The sequence below is a fragment of the Sinocyclocheilus anshuiensis genome, unplaced genomic scaffold, assembly GCF_001515605.1.
Source record: "Sinocyclocheilus anshuiensis isolate Anshui unplaced genomic scaffold, SAMN03320099.WGS_v1.1 scaffold1371, whole genome shotgun sequence".
Classification (NCBI taxonomy): Eukaryota; Metazoa; Chordata; class Actinopteri; order Cypriniformes; family Cyprinidae; genus Sinocyclocheilus; species Sinocyclocheilus anshuiensis.
In genome coordinates, this window is record NW_015539833.1 from 608,696 (window position 1) to 629,320 (window position 20,625).

General features: G+C 36.1%; 1 protein-coding gene across 1 annotated transcript in view; it reads right to left on the reverse strand.

The window, feature by feature from the left end:
* LOC107684306 (probable E3 ubiquitin-protein ligase HERC3) overlaps positions 1-20,625 on the reverse strand; it is a 40,851-nt gene that overhangs the window by 13,335 nt on the left and 6,891 nt on the right. The window contains exons 21-43 of the mRNA XM_016480539.1: positions 20,481-20,551; positions 20,136-20,319; positions 19,935-20,037; positions 19,260-19,454; positions 16,338-16,568; positions 14,869-15,028; positions 13,004-13,080; positions 12,684-12,905; positions 12,420-12,511; positions 11,987-12,117; positions 10,684-10,838; positions 9,277-9,353; positions 8,656-8,780; positions 7,849-7,908; positions 6,107-6,218; positions 4,801-4,990; positions 4,526-4,689; positions 4,230-4,343; positions 3,993-4,016; positions 3,831-3,920; positions 3,249-3,419; positions 2,986-3,129; positions 1,503-1,669 (exon numbers count right to left, since the gene is read on the reverse strand). Coding sequence (XP_016336025.1) covers positions 1,503-1,669; positions 2,986-3,129; positions 3,249-3,419; positions 3,831-3,920; positions 3,993-4,016; positions 4,230-4,343; positions 4,526-4,689; positions 4,801-4,990; positions 6,107-6,218; positions 7,849-7,908; positions 8,656-8,780; positions 9,277-9,353; positions 10,684-10,838; positions 11,987-12,117; positions 12,420-12,511; positions 12,684-12,905; positions 13,004-13,080; positions 14,869-15,028; positions 16,338-16,568; positions 19,260-19,454; positions 19,935-20,037; positions 20,136-20,319; positions 20,481-20,551 — 3,059 coding nt within the window. The remainder of the gene's footprint in view (positions 1-1,502; positions 1,670-2,985; positions 3,130-3,248; positions 3,420-3,830; positions 3,921-3,992; positions 4,017-4,229; positions 4,344-4,525; positions 4,690-4,800; positions 4,991-6,106; positions 6,219-7,848; positions 7,909-8,655; positions 8,781-9,276; positions 9,354-10,683; positions 10,839-11,986; positions 12,118-12,419; positions 12,512-12,683; positions 12,906-13,003; positions 13,081-14,868; positions 15,029-16,337; positions 16,569-19,259; positions 19,455-19,934; positions 20,038-20,135; positions 20,320-20,480; positions 20,552-20,625) is intronic.

The following is a 20,625-nucleotide window of genomic DNA, read 5'->3' on the forward strand; positions in this document are numbered from 1 at the left end:
TATTAAGAACCGCTGCTTTAGAACATTGATTTTGAAACTTGTCCATTAGAATCCATTAGAATCTTTAGAAAACAGAATTGCGATTCATATATGAATAGATTTTTACGTGCACCTCTAGTTTTCTCTTCCTCTTCTCTAACGCAGCGCAGCATGGCCTCGCCCCCCTTTTTTATATGATATCTCCGTTTGCATTTAACTTTCAGCTTCGTAACTTTGCAGATATTGTTTATGCTCAAACAGCAACATTACACACTAACTAACGTTAAAAAAGTGAAATCGCAATGAACCACCCCTTTAAAGGTAACTTCAATGCCCTCTTGTTTACTGATCTCAGTAAGCAAGAGGTTTGTTTCTGCCCCAAAAAAAAAACAAAGACTATAAACAAAAATAAGTGAAATAAAATAAAAATGAATTGTAGCCTTTATAAACATTGAGGAATTTTAACCAAAGTATGTTACAGACATTCCATGAAGACCTAAAGAATCATACCAACTTGTGGAAAACGGGCATCCGATGTCCCCTTTAAAGTTAAATAAAGTAGAAGAGGGGTATCCTTTTCAATGTGATGTTGCTGTAAATCTTTGTAATTGTTCCTGAGCTGTTGATTAGATTAAAACCATCCAAGAATGAATCCAACAATGTGTCAAACACATCTAACTGAGTGGAAACCTATTAGTCATTGATCCTTTTAAACGCATTAGCAGCACACAATCAAATCATCCACTATGGGCGGCTGTGCAATATTTGCTGATGCTGGTCTTAAAGTTATAATTGCCAGGTCAAGGTCTGCTGAAGGCTGCTTTCATAAGATGATATGACTCAAAAACTATGTGGGGAACAGCCTTGAAGCCGCAAACCCAAAAGCACGATTACAGACTTGAACCGGCCATCAGCTCTGGGCTGGCCTGTCTGCTTCTGCAAACAATTAGTGGTCTGATGATGACTCACAAACTTGAGCGGTTCAAAAAGCTTTTTGGGTGGCTTTTAATTAACGTTATATAAAAAACAACCTGTTTATGTAACGCAGTGGCAAAGGACACCGAGCGTAGGGCGAAAAATTAGACAAAACAGTTCCTCTTCACTGGTCTGTGCAGTCTGTTTAGGACTTCGATTTCTCAGTTAAGCCTCAGGGGTCACAGGAAGTCCACTGATTTGGTCTAACGAGGGCTGTGATACAGTGGTCTGGAGCGATGCCGAGCTGATTTGATTAGCAAGTGATGGCTTTTGATGGAAAAACAACAACATGTAGCCTGTAAGCGCTAAGTGGTACAAGTTTAGATAAAGATATGGCTTAATTTGAACAAGCTGGATCCAGCACCTCTGGATTTGGATCCCGTACCTATTTTAAACTCCCATCTCATATGGAGAGCTACAGCACATTCAAAGATTTTTTTTGGTGAATAATGACTTAAATTCGGGTCTGTATGGGCTACTTTTATGTCATTTTGAACAACACTCTCGGATGAACAATCCAAAGTCAAGAAAAGGATCGTGTTGCATACCTTCCCTCTGTAGGCGAAAGCTCTTTCAGGTCATCCAGTGTGGGCGAAACGTTCAGAAGCTTCTTGTAGAGCACCAGGGGAAAGTGCAAGTCCACCACAGTGGAGTTATAGATGGCCAAACCACAAATGATCCCAATCAAATGGAACCAATTGTGCTCCACAAAACACTGCAATGTAAACAAACAGGCATGAGTAACACATAAAAACACTTCTGCATACTGATGTCACCAAGATTCCTTTATCTAACAGCCCTCTTTCCATTACGACCCTTTGATTATCCAAGAATGTTTGTCTGCAAACAAGACCTCTCCATCAGTGAATGTAAATGAAACTCATTAAATCACGTGTAGTCCTCCTCATCTTAGTCTTGTTTTGTACACAGCTGAGGTGTTCTGCAAGTCATCATGCCATATAGAAATCCAACAGGATCATCATGTTTGCATGAAAACAGCAGAGCTGGCCCAGATATTTCAAAATCACCAGGCTGATAAGATTATCTGTTGATGTCCTCATTCATCTGGCACTATAGAGTGCTGCAGGTATGACATATTTTTGTCGGCCAAAACCCGGAAACAGGTTAGGATTTTAGCACTTCTGGTTCCATCATCCTGAAGTCAATGGGTTTTTTGAACGGGCTTTTTGTTGAAATAAGGCCTGTTATGAACACAAGCTCAAGATATTTTCAAGTTTTATTCTAAGACATAAAATAGATCAGAAATACCCCCTTGTCATTTTTTAAAGCTTTACTTGACTTGAAAAAGTTGCTAACAAGTGGCTAAATAGGTCTATAGATACATTGTCGGGGACATTAACACACTGAACAGGTAAATTCATCTATTCACTAGTTGCTTTCACTCCCCTTGTTTGTTTATCCTAACAAGTGGCTAAATAGGTCTATAGATACATTGTCGGGGACATTAAACGTCATCACACTGAACAGGTAAATTCATCTATTCACTAGTTGCTTTCACTCCCCTTGTTTGTTTATAAGGGTGCTCTTGCAAACTAGTCTAACTCAAACTTTCAGGGAAAATGTTTTTAATTAAAGACTGAAAGAGTTGATGGATGATCAGTGGTGGTGATGTTGAAATCATGCAACTATAGAGTGGTTCGTATATTTAGCTTTTTACTTCTGGCATTTGTATTTAGGCTTCAAAATTCATAAAAGTTGTGAAGAATATCATGATGAACAAAACATGCAAGAATCATAAACTTTTGTTGTTCACAGAACTTATTTTCTGCAATAATTCAAAAGTCAATGGAAAAATCCTATTACCTTTGAAAAACAGCTATGAAGGACATATGCAACACATCTTTCAGGCTCTTTCTATCAAATATTGCAACTAATATTAAGATTGGAGTACAGTGCATATGCACTTAAATTTTGTTTTGAATTCACATTATATCCGAGCCATTTTTTCACACTGACTTATAAAAAACACACAATCCTTTTTCAATATCTTAGTATTATGGCTGAACTCACTTTGTCAGAGAACCACAGCAGATTGGACTCTGAATATTGGGTGAACATGCCATAGATCGGATCCATCAGCTCTTTCAGTAGGAGCAGGAAGAACTCCTTAGTGACTCCTCCAGCATCCACAGCTTCCTCTCCATCAAAGATGACCTGCAATGATCAATAAAATTGTATGTTAGTCAAACTTATGCCTAAGTGGGCGGTCTTGGCCAAAATATGCTACAATATGGACCAGACAACAGTCTGGCGTTGGGATGATAAAGAGAAACCTTAAGTGGCTTCTTCAAGTCTACGTCATTGTAGACTGTGAGCTCCCGGAGAGCATCGCTGACTAAGAGGTTCCTTCGTACGTGGAGAACCAGGAAAGGGTTTCTTGCCAGCAAAGGTTCCATAGTCAACAGCACGAAGACGTTGTGCAAGTTAGCGCCGCTTACTGCCATCTGAACAGTAATCAAGCAGGCAAAACTAGTCAAAGAGAATATTTCATAGCAGGCAGAGTAATTTCTCTGTATCCACTCTGAAATCAACAGTAAATAGTGATTTTGCAATGGACTAATGCAATATGTACTCCTTAACTCCCTATTACTTCTTATTACTATGGAGTAATGATGCTGAAAATTCAGCTTTACAATCACAGGAATAAATTACATTTTAAAATATATTCAGATTGAAAATAGTTTTCAAATTATAAAAATATTTCACAATTTGACTGTAGATTTGATCAAATAAATGCAGCCTTGGTGAGAAGACACTTATTTCAAAAATTGAACGGTTAACAACTCAGTACAAGAACAATCCTGAAGCTAAAATGAGTGTTAACAAGTTGTTGTTGTTTTTCTTTGTTTTTTTACCTGCATTTGCAGCTCAGCATCTGTTTGCAGCACGGTTGTCTTGGCTTGTGCGTTCAATATGAACGGATAGGCACATAACGTGACAGAACCCTGGGAAATAAGATTCAGATTATCACAACTGTCTACAAACAAACTGATATAGGAGTTATTCAATCAACATACCTGCACTGGAGGGTATCGCATTTTCTGCAACAAGACAAAACAAGGATGTGTTCAAATCTGGGGTACTTTATTTTCAGCTTTAGATAATCAAGATTTGAGGCTTTTTTTTGTGTAGCTATGACATTTTGTATGCACAATGGGGTCTAGCTCATGTTCACATTAACATATATCTTTTGCAGTTCATCTGCAAAAGGAAAAGTGACATGGAAATCTACGTATGTGCAGCGATATACGCACAATATCAGCTTTGCGCAGAAACCATTTGAGGTAGTCTTCCTGGATGTCCACCAGCCTGGAGATATCAGGGATGTAGAAGTGGTTGTATTCCACACGATGGACTTTCAGATTGACCTGCAGCAAAATATTTGGATCAACACTTAGTTTATCATTTAACAACGCAAACAAAATTAAACAAGCTTGTCTGCAAAAACAGATGAAAAACAGCAATTCAGCTCTGATGCTGGGGAATATTCAATCGAATAGCTTATTAATTAGTTAATCATTCACTATTGTTGTGTGGATTTTCGCCGTACCTTGTTTAGTTTCTCCAGCAGTCGTAGAGCTGCACTGGTGTAGCTCTCCAGAAACACAGGCATCAGGAGCGCCTTCCCACCAGTCAACAGAAACACAACAATGCTTTTGTACATCTCCACTAGTCTGGAGAAAACCTCGCAATCCATCAGAGACCACCAGTTATCTGAGAAATGAGAATAAAGATGAATTTCAAAAGCCTTTTTGATCTTGAACTTTTATTAACTTTGTAACTAAGCAACTAATGGTGTTGCTAGGCAGCGGAAAATGTACATACCGAGGACTTTGCTGGGGTTGGCGTCCAGTCTGAGGATGGCCATGGCTAGAGGGATGGTGAGAGAGATGTAGTTTTTGGAGTCCTGGAGAGCGGGACATTCAGACAGGATCAGGTAGATCCGCATGGCTTCCACGTCAGGAGGAGAGCAGGGCAGCTGGGGGATCAGGAGACTCTCAAAGCTCTTCGTGGCCTAGAAGAACACATTTATGAGCTGTTTATTATTAAAAATACATTTACAGGGGTCTGAATACTTTCCGTACCCACTGTATATATGTGTGTGTAATTTAATAACTTCTTTGCCTCTGGAAGTATTTATTTTCTGCTGACATAATGCATGTATGGCTGGGGAAACATAACTAACCATTATTAATGGTAATAATTAACCAATAAATTCAGATTTTTTTTAAAGAAACTAATGCTTTTATTCTGCAAGGATGCATAGAATTGATCAAAAGTGACAGTAAAGACATTTATAATGTTACAAAAATTTATATATATATTAAACTTTCTATTAAAAAAAAAATCCACAAAAATATTAAGCAGTTTTCAACATTCTTAATTACAAGAAATGTAAGAGCATCAGTTCAGCATATTAGAGTGATTTCTGAAGGATCATGTGACACTGAAGTAATGATGCTGAAAATTCATTTACACAGACTGAGATCAGTAAGGTCAGCAAGATTTTTTTTCCTGAGGACAGTACGGAGTATGGAGTAGGAGTATAACGTCACTAGGAGGAAGATAATTGAAATAAAAAAAAATCAAAATCATAAAATATATTTTAGACAGTGTGTGTTTTAAAATGTATGATACCATAACTGATCTAGTTTATTTAAAAAAAAAATTTTTTTTACACATATATATATATATATATATATATACAGTGGGTACGGAAAGTATAATGATGCTGAAAATTCAGCTTTGCATCACAGGAATAACTTACATTTTAAAATATATTACAATAGAGAACAGTTTCTTTAAATTGTAATAATATTTCACAATTTTCTGTTTTTACAGTATTTTTGCTCAAATTAAATGCAGCCTTCGTGGGCACAAGAGACTTCTTTAAAAAAACATCGAAAAAATGTTACCGATTGCAAACTAGTGTATAGTCAGTAGCTGCGATTCCTTTAATTAGATTGAAAAGTCTGCCAACTTTCACCCAGTTAACACACAAACAAGGCTTAGTTCGAATGTTTCAGAAACCTGATGAAGTCTGCAGCAGAGTAACTGCCTTCCAAGTATGCAGTGCTTTAAAGCCCTAAATAAATGATGAGATGAAGCCAACATATCTAAGCGAACACACCTGCTCCAAAAGTCTTGCGAAGGATGGTTTCATCAGCATCTCAAAAAGCAGCCTAACAGCATTGAAATTGATGCCAGGGACTTTGGGGTTGGTTTTGAAATGCCTGTCATCACTGTGAAAATAGCAGGTGGAAATTAGTATCCAAATGGTTTGAAATAAGCTGTAAAGCTATACGCATTAAGAAATCTGATACTGTACTAATTTAATTTAGTAATTTAAGATTAGAAAATGGTTTGCATTTCTGGATTAGTTACTATATTAGTTAAAACTGTTTGGAAACATATAACAGTGAGATTTTGTATCTCCAAGCAAGTGTTGGGTCATGGCCTTGGAACTAGTTAAGGAACAGGTGAACAAATAGTTGGATCTGAGGTGAGGTGATTTAAGGTCTTTCCTCTCCATTGCTCTTTATCTGTGTCTGTCGCTCTGAAGGGATGAAAGCAGGATCACACGCTGGGTGTAAATACAGAGCTGCGGGTGTTTAAGCCTGATGCTGATCCCTGCATTACAGACCAGTGAACCCCACACGCATGAGCACCTGAACCAGAGCCAGAGTATTTTAAGGATGTCAGGGTAAGATGGCTGATCTATAATAAACGACCTGTCACACATCAAGACGGGTTATTAATACGAGTCCAGTTTCAATGAGATGGCAAGATGTGTTTAGCCTTTACATTCAATCCAATCTGATTCAAATCAATAAGATTCCATTTGATTCTGATGTTCAGATTTGATTTGACTTGAATCAGTTTAATAGAATCTGGTCCATCTGAATTTGATTTGATTGATCTGATTCAGTTAAACTTGTTTCAAATGAATTTAATGAGATTCAACTGGATTTGACTGATCTGATTCATTATAATTCAGTTTAGTTGGATTTGAGCAATCTGATTCAATTCAAATCAATTCAGCTGCCTTTGTTAATTATTTTTATTTAAATTTGAGTCATCTGAAAAAGTAAATAATCTAAAATGTGTTTAACTTTTAATTAGTGTTTTGATTCAAATCCATTCGATCCAATCTGAATCAAATAAATTTGATTTCATTTGACTTGATAGAACAGACTGAGTTAAATCCAATTACATTTCATTTGGTCAAACTATATTACCATTAAAGCTAATTGTGGTGCAATTAGATTTAGTTGATCCGACTCAATTCAAAATCAATTCGACCAATTTGATTTTATAAAAATAAAGCTGCACAGTCAGTAATGCAAATTTCAGACCTACAGAAACCTCTACTCTTCAAATGATCTAGAGTTTAATGTGTGCTATAGAGTCCATGGCACCATGTGTTGCTCGAAATGCCTGCCAACCCAAAGCTAGGACATGAGTTTTAATCACAATCACAAAACTGCATTTAAAAAAAATGAAGATTTGACCTCACAACTCATAATACCCCGTCTGAATGCCAGCAACACCAGTTGTTCCTTATGTAACCAGATAATCTCTTGAAATGTTTTCGGCTGCAGTGCAGATTATGAACATCGAGGACGGAGGTAGAATGATTCTCTCATCAGAAAAGGATACCTCAAGTCCCATTTGCTCTGAAAGAGGGACTGTTATTTTACAGAAAGAGTTGTAACAGGGAGCTCTGCTGGTGTCTACAAAGAATTTTCCTACTGACGTTAAGCAGAAGTCACTTATGGAAAAATCACAAGTGCTCTGCTCTCCATGGCATCACCCTGTGCGCATACGCTTACTGACAAGGGAATGCAAGGCAGGAACATCTTAACTGCTCACCTTTGGTCTAAAAAGCTGGCATTCCAACATGCAGTTGAGGAAAACAGGAGTATGATGTCACTAGATGGGGAGGAGTCAAAAGATTTGAAATCAGCATCAAAATCATAACAAATATATTTTATACAGTGTGTGCTTTAACAGATTTGATATCACAACTGACCTCATTTAATAATAAAAAAAAAGAATAAAAAAAAATTTAATTGCAAAGGAATTCTCTCTCTTTTTTTTGCAATTTAATAACTTCCTTCACCTCTGTAACGTTTATTTTTGCGGAATGTATTAAACTGATCAAATGTGATATTTATAGTGTTACAAAAAATTACTATTTCAGATAAATGTTTTTTGTTTTACTTTCTATTCTTCAAAGAATCATGGAAAAATGTATCATGGTTTCCACATAAATATGAAGCAGCACAACTGTTTTAAACATTCATAATAAGAAGAAATGATTCTTGAGCAGCAAATCAGCATATTAGACTGGAGTAATGATGCTGAAAATCCAGCTTTAAAATCACAGCAATAAATTACATTTTAAAATATTTTCAAATTTTCTTTAATTTGTAATAATAATATTTCACAATATTACTTTACTTTTTACTGTATTCATTATTAAATAAATGCAGTCTTGGTGGGCACTTCTATCAAAAAACATTACAAAATCTAACACACTGAATGATGTGCATGTATGTAAGATACTTTGCAATGCAGCTCATTTTGTCTTTGAAATAATAAAACGATGCCAAGTGGTAGATTTCAGCGAGGCCTCTGTCATAACTATAGTCAAACCGAATAATGTCACACACTCACTTGGTGATGCTTGAATCGCTGTTGTCATGGAGCTTCATCCTCCAGCTGTCCAGACTCTCAGAATTAATCACAGCGATGCTTTTGGTGGTATTCATAATGCGGAAATCCTCAGGACAAGATGAACCCTGTTCTCAAACACACAAACAAACACTTCGATACATAATATTATGACCACAGGCCAAAGTAAACTCCAAATGTAAGCACAACAAGACTGTTTTAACATTAACCGGTCAAATTCCTAATTGTCATACGCTGAAACTAAAGAAGAGATCAAATAAAACAAATCACATCAGTGAGGGCAACATCAGCAGTTTTTTGTCACATAAGCCCATTACATTGATGTATCTGCGCAACCATGTGGATAAGAGCAGGTAATGACCTCCTAGCAGTCACTTTTTTTATTTTCACAAGAGCAAATGTAAAACTGCATAAATGTAAATATCAAAACCACACAGAAGCTAGTAGTATGAGCAGGCACTGACTATACTTTATAATTTGTGAAAAGATACTGAAGAATGCACTAATTTGTTGAATATTCTTGTACAGAAAACATATCCAAACAATCAGTACAGCATCAGCTGTGGTGTTTCATGACACTCCAGTGAAAATCAGCATGGTTACCTCCTTAGTAGTCGACAACAACAGGAAATTGTGATCGCCTCCACTGTGAATTTTACCAATGGTGTAGCGCTCGGCTTCTGTGGACAAAGAACATTCAAAGTGGTTCCTTTTTTGTACAGTAGTTATTTAATAACAATGTATCTGAGTGTTAGTCATCAGGGTGTGTTTTCGACGAGTTCAAACTGTTCCCTAAGAGAAGCAACAATAGTAGAATGGATATCAGGCACTTCTCTGCAAAATGCATAGCTACTTTATGTTAAAACACAGTTCAATCATTTAGCATACAGGTAATTTCAGCATACAGGTCAGACGACCTTATAAATTGAATTTATAAAAAGACTAACTCACAAATTATTACTATTTTTACACAAACCAAATTGTGCATTCAACCTTCTGAGGGGTCATCAAAACAAAACTACTCTCTCTCTCACACACACACACACACACACACACACACACACACACGCATTTTTAGATTTTCAAAAAACTTCATTCTGTGTGATTTATTAGCTTGTTTACCCATGGGGACCTCAATTTAGGTCCCCGCCCCCCGTGACATGAGTCCCCTTGAGTCTGTGTGTATTCAGGTTCAAGTCCCCACCAGAATAGAAAAACAGGTACACACACACACACACATCAAGGCCTTTGAAAGATTCAGTCATCAGATGCATCACAAACCAAACAACAGATCCTCTTCAATGCTATCTATTTATATCTGACCATTCCTGCATGGACACACGGTCTTTATAACAATCCCTATCACTCCAGTTAGAGGACTCATTATTCAGTCCCTCAAAATAGCAGACCCTCTATATATGCTTCAGATGGAAACCCATTAAAGCACGATACCGCAAAACAAAACACTCATCTTAACTATGGTGAAATTATATGGAGCTTTTTCATTCAGTATAGCCGTGTCCTAAAATACACAAGAGTGTGCTCAAATTGACCTCTATTCAAAAAAACTAAGTGTGACTGATAATTAGTTTTTGTAACAGATGATAAGTCTGAACCGTTTTATTCTTTTAATTATATTTATTTATTCAAAAGGAATTCACATTAAAGCTCTAATATAAATGTTAAATACATACTTAGGCATGAAAAACATCTTAGGGCCAGATTTACTAAACAGGGCAAATTAACATGAGACAGCAATCCTATAAACGTTCTGAGGTCGATCTACTGACAATGCGCAAAAAAAAGAACACAGATGCAGCCAGATCATTTTCATTATGAACCATCCTTTAAGGTTCCAACAGAGTTAGAAGAATAATGAAACTGTAATGATCATGCACTCGTCAGGTCAGATAAATTGTAATTAACATTTGGCTTGTTATACTTTATTTTGATTATTTATTTAATCCATTCACAATATACGACAATGGCCTGGTGATCATGTGAACATACTTGTGTGTGTATTTCCAATGCACAGGGGCTGGATGTTTCTGACAGGAAGTGGGCTCTTAGCATTTCCTCTGAGGCCAGTACCCAGCTGGCCCTGACTGTTGCAGCCGAAAGCGTAAACCAGACCAGTGGAGGGCACGAATGCCAAGGTGTGGTGCCTGTGACGTACACACAGAGGTGTGCTGTCAAATATCCCATCTCATACTTATCTGATGACTGCATGCACAAAATGAGGTATTTATTAACCAGACTAACTATTGCATGTTGAAGGCTTGTTTATGGAGGAGCAAAATTCATTTATGGAGTATAATTACTATTTGGCAAGAAATGGCCTTGTAATAAGTGCAATGTAAATCACTTTGGATAAAAGAGTGTGCTGAATGATTATTACTCAATTAAAAACATGTTTTATTCTTCTACACCATATTTTTGTTCCTGCAATTTTTGTTACACAGCAAAACACATGGCAGCATTCAACAGTTTGATTAATTTCAATAATTATCTACTGTATACCAATGGTTAACATATATGGCTTTTCAGTGGATGCTGATCTCCAGAGATCGGGATGGTATAAAATATATGATGATATAATTTATTGCACATTAATTTATTTTTAAACGGTTTTATAATAATTTGTAATAATTTATCATTTACACTACTGTTAAAAAGTTTGGGAAGATTAAAAGATTTTTTTATGTTTTTGAAAGACTATCATATGTTCACCAAGGCTGCATTTATTTTATCAAAAATACAGTAAAAACAATAACATTGTGAAATATTATTACAATTTAAAAAAAAAATTCTATGTGAATATATTTTAAAATGTAATTTATTCCTGTGATGGCAAAGCTGAATTTTCAGCATCATTACTCCAGTCTTTAGTGTCACTTGATCCCTCAGAAATCATTCTAATATGCTTCTAATATTTCATATTATCAATGTTGAAAATGCATGTGCTGTGTAAACCATGATATGTTTTTCAGAATTATTTGATAAATAGAAATTTAATTTGTTTAAAATTGAAATATTTTATAACATTATAAATGTTGTTACTGTCACTTTTGATCAATTGAATGCATCCTTGCTAAATAAAATTAATATTGCATTAATAAACATTTTTAATAAAACTGTATTAATACACAATATTTACTCAAAAATGCAAAAAATATATGTGCATTATCCATACGGTGTTAGTATATTTTGAAAATTACACAAATTAAAGCTAACACTAAAGGAAATCAGCACATTCACCAATCTAAAACAGATGGACACAGAAATGTGCATCTTGTCTAGTATGTATACTTACCGCCCACAAGCGATCTGAGACACCTCAGTGCCCATGAGCTCCATAACTCTGCGTGGAAGAGGCTCGTTTCTGGTGGAATCGTGGCCTAGCTGTCCTCTTGAACCATTTCCAAATGTGAACAGACCCCCTTCCTAAAGCAAACACAGCACAAACAGCAATGCTTCAATGCTCAGGACTAAAAATGACAAATACAACTGAACTGCAGCTCAACAAAAATTCTTATCAAAACATTTTCACACAGTAACTAAAAAGAGAATAACGATTAAACTAATGGATGTTAAAATAACTGCAGCAATTAGACTCAAATTCAAACCTTAACATTTTGATAAATATGTAAAATATTGCTAAAGGGCAACACTGTCACGCATTAAAAATCAGGTTGAATGAGTATGTTTTTCAGCACACTGCTATACTTTGGCTGTATGATCAATACCTTTGTCAAGGCAGCGGTGTGCTCCTCTCCACAGCTGATGTACACCACCTTCTGTGAGCGCAGGAACTTGATGTGACAGGGAACAGCCCGATCTGTGAGATCACGGACAAAAATTATGCCACTCTTTTAATCCTATTCAATTTGGACTGACAGACAAATCCTATATAAGTAAAAGTAATGTTACAAGAAAAGTCCACTGAAGAATTCAAACCAGCAACCTTTTGGTTACCTGATTTATAACCTCTAGGTCAGTGTGCGTTTTACCTTGCTCGTCATTGAGGCCTAGTTGCCCGGCGCTGTTCTTCCCCCAGCCGAACACGGCTCCAGAGAGCGACAGGGCGAAGCTGTGGTCTCCTCCAGCGCTGATCTGAGCCAGTGGGATCCCACACAGAGATCTGAGCGGTTGAGGAGACAGAGTGCTCGGCTCTCCCTTCCCTAAACCCAGCTGACCGCTGGAGTTCTCTCCCCATACAAACAACTGACCATCTGAGACGAGGAGGACAGCGGGAAACCTCATTTACTGGCACAGCAGAAGTACAACAGAAAACAAAACCATTGATATATCAGTGAAAGTCTGCTCTTACCTTTCGAAAGTGCTATGCAGTGTTGTTTGCCACACATTACTTGTGAGATTCGATGCTCGCACAATTTTTTAATCAACCTAAAGAAATACATAAACTTATTTAAGAAAGCAAGTTCTGGACTACATCTCCTAACAATGTAGCTGGTTAACCAACTGCTAAATAACAATACATACAAAATACATAAATATATACATATACATAAATGAAAACGAGGTCCACATGGAATTTGATTTTTTATTTTATTTATTTATTTAGTTAGATATTTACGGTGCAGAAGCTGCAATGACTAACTAACTAACTGAGAGTTGCAGTTTCTGCTCCGACAGTGGGGGGAAATCTGCTAATTTAGTGGAATGGATTTAACACTTTGATTCAATAATAATTAAATTCTCAATTCAATAAAATTCAAGGGAAAAAAACAACATCTAAATGGAACAATTATTCTCAATTTTTTATAAATTATAAAATAATTATATATGTATTTTATATAATAATCAAAATAATGTATTTTGAGAGAGTTACACATCTGTGCAAAATCCACTGCAGAAGGTATTATATAAATAAATATTCATATTCCAGAAGTACTTGCTGCATAACCACTTATTAATTTTTAATAGTTTCTGCACTGATTGTGGGGGAAAGCCTGCAATTTTGTGGAATGGATTTATTTATTTTTATTTTATTTATTTATTTTATGCATTAATGAATTACTGGATGCATGGATGATTAATGGATGAACTAATGAAGGAGAAAAAAAAATCTCAAAATGTTTTTTTTTTCTTAAAAACACAAACATGCACATTCACGATTATGTTTTATAAATAATTAAATTGAAATAAAATAATTATAGAATTTGTTGCATAATAATAAAAATAATTTCAAGAAAGTACAAAATATGTACACCACTTCCTCAGTCATGTTGATTTCACGTTGTCATAAATATAAAACAAAATCGCATATAAATAGGAAAGTCATTTAGTATTATGTAAAAGGATCAAAGGTCCAAGCAGGTGGATGCATTGTTGAAATTTTATGTTGTAAAGGGTTACATATGGTAACTACTAGGTTAAATGGACCTGAGAGTACTGCACAATTATTGGTAGCTGAAAGCATTATCAAAGTATCCAAAATATTAAATAACAAAATACTTGGTTTACTGACAGACCAAGAATCTCACAGTTAAATGCCAGTGGCCTTTATAACGTCACCACCATGTAACCAAATAAATAACCCTCAATCATTAACTCGCTCTGACCACATTGTGCTTTTGAAATTATTCAAATAACTGAGACGACAAGTGATGTTCACATTCAAATAAAGGGCAGCGTGTCAGGAAATGTTGATTCATCTGTTTTGGGTTATTCAGCAGTACTAGAGCCAACATTTAATCCACAACCGAACAGAAGAGCTTTCAGTAATAGCACATTATAACTATCATTAAGTCCAAATCTCTTGTGTTCGGGGGCGCCCTGTGGTGTGAAAGGCCCCATGCAGGGACCCCCTCACGAGCTTAGGAGGCAATTAAATCCTCATTAGAGTTCCCTATCTAGAGCAGACGTTACAATGAAAAGGAAGCAGCATCTGAAAAAGCATTCATACCACAAAAATAGGAACGTATAAATGTAATAACAGGAAGCAATGCATCACATGCTTGAAACTTGACTGTTCTCATGCACAGCTGACAGAAAACACTGAATTATGAGTTTGCAGTTCACCATATTTAAAATGTTAAAGAAAAGTGTTTTGAGTGAACTATTCCCTTAACTCTGCTTTTGACATTTTAATCAGACTGCTCTCATTTATGAGTTTATAAAACATTATTTATTCACAAAATTTTTGCATAACAAAGTGCTGTAACGTTTTACCTGGGCACGCGGACCGCCTCTTCAGCCGCACCCAGACCGAGCTGCCCTCCTTCTCCGGCCCCCCAGGCAAACACTTGCCCCTGCTCGTTCACCACTAGAGAGTGAGCTTGCCCACACGACACGCCGGCGATCTTCTGAGCATCCAAAGCTCCAACCAGCTCTATGAGAGACACCCACAAACAGCCATTAGGTTCAAATCACTCTCCAACCTTGATGTTTACACAGACATCACTCATATCCCATTTACAGATTTACTGCAGACACTGCTAGATTTGCTTTGTGCAGTAAAAGGTTTGTGATAGCTATACTGTTTTTGGAAAGATTACAATATTAGAAATCCCTGTAACATAACATAACATATAACATTTATAATGTTACAAAAGATTTCTATTTCAAATACATGCTCTCCTTTTGTAATCTCTATGCGTTTAAAGAATCATGAAAAAAAGGTTTCAACAAAAATATGGTGATGATGGGCAGTGTCTAACAAGTAAAACAAGATGTAGACACCTAAGTGACAAAGCAAAGTTGTGTGGCAACAAAACAATGTCACATGCAATCTTTCATTATCTTGCCAAGCTGTCAGAAATGCAGCACTGGCTTAAAGGAAACCAAAAATAAAATTGTGGTAAGACAAAACTGAATGCCTTTTTAACCAAAACAGCAGCGGAAGAAACTTTCATTCTCCAGAAACAAAATGTAGGGCATTACAAACTAATGCAAAAACACACGTTTCTCACGAGAGCTTTTCTCTATAATCTGCAATAACAATGATGAGGGGGGAAGAGAATAATTGCTCAACATCTGTTAAACATTTTATGCTTAACATAGTAAATAATAGCTAATACAGCTATTAAATAAATAAATAAAACTAAATAAAGAACAAAACTTCTTATCTTATTAGCACAGACAGGTGAGAGTCTGTCTGCTGCTTGGAATTGTTTTCTTATAAACCGGATTAGCAACCCTTGACTGGTGAGTCCCAGTGCATGCTGGATAAAACAAGATCTGCTGTCATCACTGACTGTTAATGCAGTTTAATACTAGCATGATCAAACAAAAATGTTTTAATAGGACTAAATCCAGGGCAAATGATTAGTTTGCTGCCTCATTTCTAAGAAAAATGCCAATTTGATTATATGTGTGCCAATATATCGTGCTTACATGCAATTGTTTATGTCACATTGTTTGAAAGGACGTGACATAAAACTTCAGCAGCAACATGAGAAATTATTTTTCCATGTTGTAAAGTATGTTCAAACTGAATTCACGGCAAAGGTGCATTTTAACATTAGTATTGAATTTTGAAGCATTATAAACGGGCTCTAAATGTTTGAAAATAATATCTGTGGAATTACAGGCGTGGTATCTAATATTTAGCATCAGCAACAAAAATAATGTCTGAATCTATTTGTTGGGGCATCATTGGTGCTTTTAGAGAGATATGAGCGTCAGTTTGTATCAGTTACCTGGCCTCCATCCTCCCTTGTCATGGCCCAGCTGACCACAGCTGTTGGAGCCAGAAGCGTAAACGCTCCCATCATGCAACAGGAAGAGTGAGTGATGGCTGCCGCACGCAACTTCTTTAAGACCCCTCCCGTCGAACATGCAACAGCTCCTCGGCTCAAAGACAGACGCCTCAGACGCACCGATGCCCAGCTGACCCGATGCACTGCTTCCCCAGCACAGCATCATGATTCACACATAAAGAGGGTGACAGATGGAAGGATCCGGAATAAGGGAGAACTCCTAGGCGGTACCGCCTTGTCGTCTCCGCCTGTAAGTGACGGATCTGGAACAGAACGAAAAGTCTGGCATGAGATGCTGGAAAGCAAATAGGTGAGAAATCAGTGGAAGGGAAAGGAAGAGGTCACACCTCATTCCTCTTTACATATTGGACAGAATGCAGATCATAAACCACCTGGTGTGGTTAAATAAAACCACAGATTTACTAATCCATCTGTCTAACTCCTCCAAAACCTACTGAATCATCACAATTCATTTGATTCACTCTGCAAAACATGTACTAATAAAAGTGGGCGTTTCTGTCTAGGCAGGGGACAGTTCTGTGTTCTCAGTTATAATACTAGGGCTGGCTAATATATAAAATATCCACAATTTTGTAAGCAATATATAACCATGCAACATCATGAATATTCAAATTATTTGAATGTGCTTGGCGCGTTTCGAAAGTTGTTTGTATGTTCAAGTTGAATTTATTGTAAAGGTACGTTCTGAACATTAGAATCAACTTTTGGAGCATTATAAACTGTTTCTAAACGTAAACGAGTTCGAAAAGTGTTCTAAATGTAATTTATGGGGAATCACAGGCGTGTCCTGAACATTCATATCTTATTTTTGACAAGTTTCTGAATGTAGGCCTAAGTAAAAAAAAAAAGGTAAGTTCTGAACATTAGAATCAAAATTTGGACCATTTGAATTATGATATTTTTGAAGCGATATACATTGCATGCATTCCGAGCGTTCGACTTTTTGCATATTACTGTTGCGTTCTTAAACTTTGAATCGAATTCTAGAGCAAATGTATTGATGGCAAAGCTACGTTCTGAACATTAGATTTAAAATTGTAATGGATAAATTATGAAATTTATAAATGGCTACTGCTGAACACTCGAATACATTTTCTGTAGAATCATAGGAGTGTTCTGAAAATTCGAATCTAATGTCTGGACAATCATAGGCGTGTTCTGCACGTTCGAATCTAATTTTTGAGCATCATGAACAAATTCATAACATTCGAATCGAATTCTTGGGATGTCATAGGCGCGTCTGAAATATGATTAAATTATTGGAGAGATATGTGCGTTCCGAACATTCGACTTTTTTGCGTGTTACTGACGCGTTCTGAAAGTTCGACATTCAAATCGATTTTATGGACGTCATGGGCACTTTCCGAACCTTCTATTCGAAAATACTTATGATGGCCATAAATGCTCACTAGATTTAAAATACTGCAGAAGTCTTCCATATGTGGGTCCAATCTGAGTTCGGCCTGTAAGAACAAGCCTGACGCATTTCGTGTCTTTAACATGTCAAATCATGATATAGTTCATATACTGCAGATATTAATACTCGGACATCTCATCGGACTGTACATGCGTTACAGTAGCTCAATGCTAATATTCAGGATAATGTCAGGACAAACTGACACAACACCGCACTGAATCTCACTGAACTGTCATCTCGCAAATGCAGTCCCCTGTCTAACACAAGTCAAAAATAAACATGTATTTAGGGAGGTGATTTAAAGCAGATAATGTTACCTGGTAATGTGCATTTCGTCTCCTGTTTATTTTGACCGTGTATTACTGGAATGGTTTCAGTTTAATGGTTTCCGACAAAAACAAGGAAGTTACGACTCAGATTACGGCGTCACTGATCACGTGCCTTCTGTCAACCAGCTCTAATAGCGTTTGAGTCACTAGAGGGCGACAATGAGTATAGCTTTGTCAATGTACATGTGTCCCTGATAGTTTATTAATAAACAAATGCAGTGTTGGAGATTGATTTGATTTAAAAATTGTAGCATCTGTAAATGTACCCGAAATAGCTAAGCACCATGTCAGATGTAAAAACCCAAGATTTGATCATATAAAATAACATTCTTCTGGAATGAACATTCTATGTGGAATTTTACGCAGCTTCAGTCGTTGAGTCCATTGTAGTGGAGATGAAAAAAAAAACCCAACTAAAAACTAGTTGGCACAAATCTTGACTTTAAGACTGATTTCTACACTGGAGAAGAGAAAAGGCTGAAAAATCTGCACCTTTTCTTATTTTTAATTTTTAATATTTTCATTATTTAATCTTGGTTTGAAAAAAAAAAGATAATAATGATAACAATAAATAATAATAATAAATAAATAAATCAACATAAAATATCAGTATTTTAATATAAAGTAAAATCCACACCTTTTCTTATTTAAAATTTTCATAATTTAATTATTTAATCTTGGTTTGAAAAAAAATAAAAATAAAATAGATATTAATGATAACAATAAATAATAATAAATAAATAAAATATCAATATTTTAATATTAAGAAACATTTATTTTAAATTAAGTTATAAATACAACTCATCACAGAAATTACAGCATTTAGAAAATAAACCTCTCTTATCTTCCTCTGAAGAGAAATATTTCTCTGGTAGTGGATATAAATGTAAACTTTGTATTTTACCAAATTTCTTTTTCACACATTAAAGCGGAAGCTGATTGCTAAAATAAAGTCCTACAACAAACCCAGTGATTCAGCCATCCCCACTCTCCCTTATATATTAAGAAACAGTCCCTTTAACAGTCAATGAAAATCAAGGATCAAACTTTAGATCTTAGTCAGTGTACTCCATCTGCCTCATTCTTCCCAGAAGCCCCTCTTGTGGTTGATGGCTTCAATTACTTTAGCCTTGAGTGTTTCCTTGTTCTGATAAACAGGAAGGTCTAGCAGAGAATGGCAGGTGAGGGCCTGTGGTAGATGGTCCTGAGTAAAGCTAAACAGGGGTCTCACTCTCATCTTCACCGCACTCATACCCAGAATGGGCACTTTCTCGAACCCTGTCAGGAACACTAAAGAAAGGAAAGTGGGGAAAGATTTCAATCATAGGAGCAGCTAGAGTGGATGGAAAAACTAAAAAATTAAGCTTGATTTCTTAAAATAGGTCTCATTTTGACAAATGCCATTTTCAGTGATTACTAGACAGAATAACAACAATCAATCACGGCACCATTCAGTATAATTACTAGTGAACTTACATAGAAAGGCCTTCTTCTCATTTGGTGTCAGTTCCTCAAACACCTCCCAGAATGAGATGATGGTTGGATGCTTAGCATAAAACGATCCTTCATATGTGGTGTTCTATTCAAAAGAAAGGAAAGTGGGGAAAGATTTAAATCATAGGAGCAGCTAGAGTGGATGGAAAAACTAAAAAATTAAGCTTGATTTCTTAAAATAGATCTCATTTTGACAAATGCCATTTTCAGTGATTACTAGACAGAATAACAACAATCAATCACGGCACCATTCAGTATAATTACTAGTGAACTTACATAGAAAGGCCTTCTTCTCATTTGGTGTCAGTTCCTCAAACACCTCCCAGAATGAGATGATGGTTGGATGCTTAGCATAAAACGATCCTTCATATGTGGTGTTCTATTCATCGAAAGAGATATATATATAGTCAATATTACTTGTTCACAATGTCAAGAGCATAGTAGTTATGACATTTCTACATATGTGTTAGCATGGACCTGTTTGAGTATGTCCCAGTCATATTCCTCATTGCCCACCAGCACTCCTCTCAGCTCCTCCGGTTCAAACATCTCCACCATGCATCTGTCACACGCTTTGAAGAAGCCTCTCTTGAATTCTTCAAATGCTTCCTCCACTGATTTATTCAGGATATAATCCACGTACTTGTCCACAAAGTCTGTTCTGTAGCAGAAATTAAAATAAAAACAATAACATTTTTCATCTTAGTAAGATTATTAAATATTATCTTATGTCGAAGATTAAGATTACAATACTTGTTCTAGTGGCAGTTATATTGGTATCGCCATATAATTAGATTTCTTTATAAAATAAAAAATCCTGACCTGTTATAATTTGTGACCAATTTTCCTGGCTCAGCTGGATCCAGTTCGACTTCTGTTCCATCCCATACGATCTTTTGTATAAAGATAATAAACTGTTCTTTTTCAAAAGATAATGGGTCTCATTCACTAACTGTGTGTGAAATCT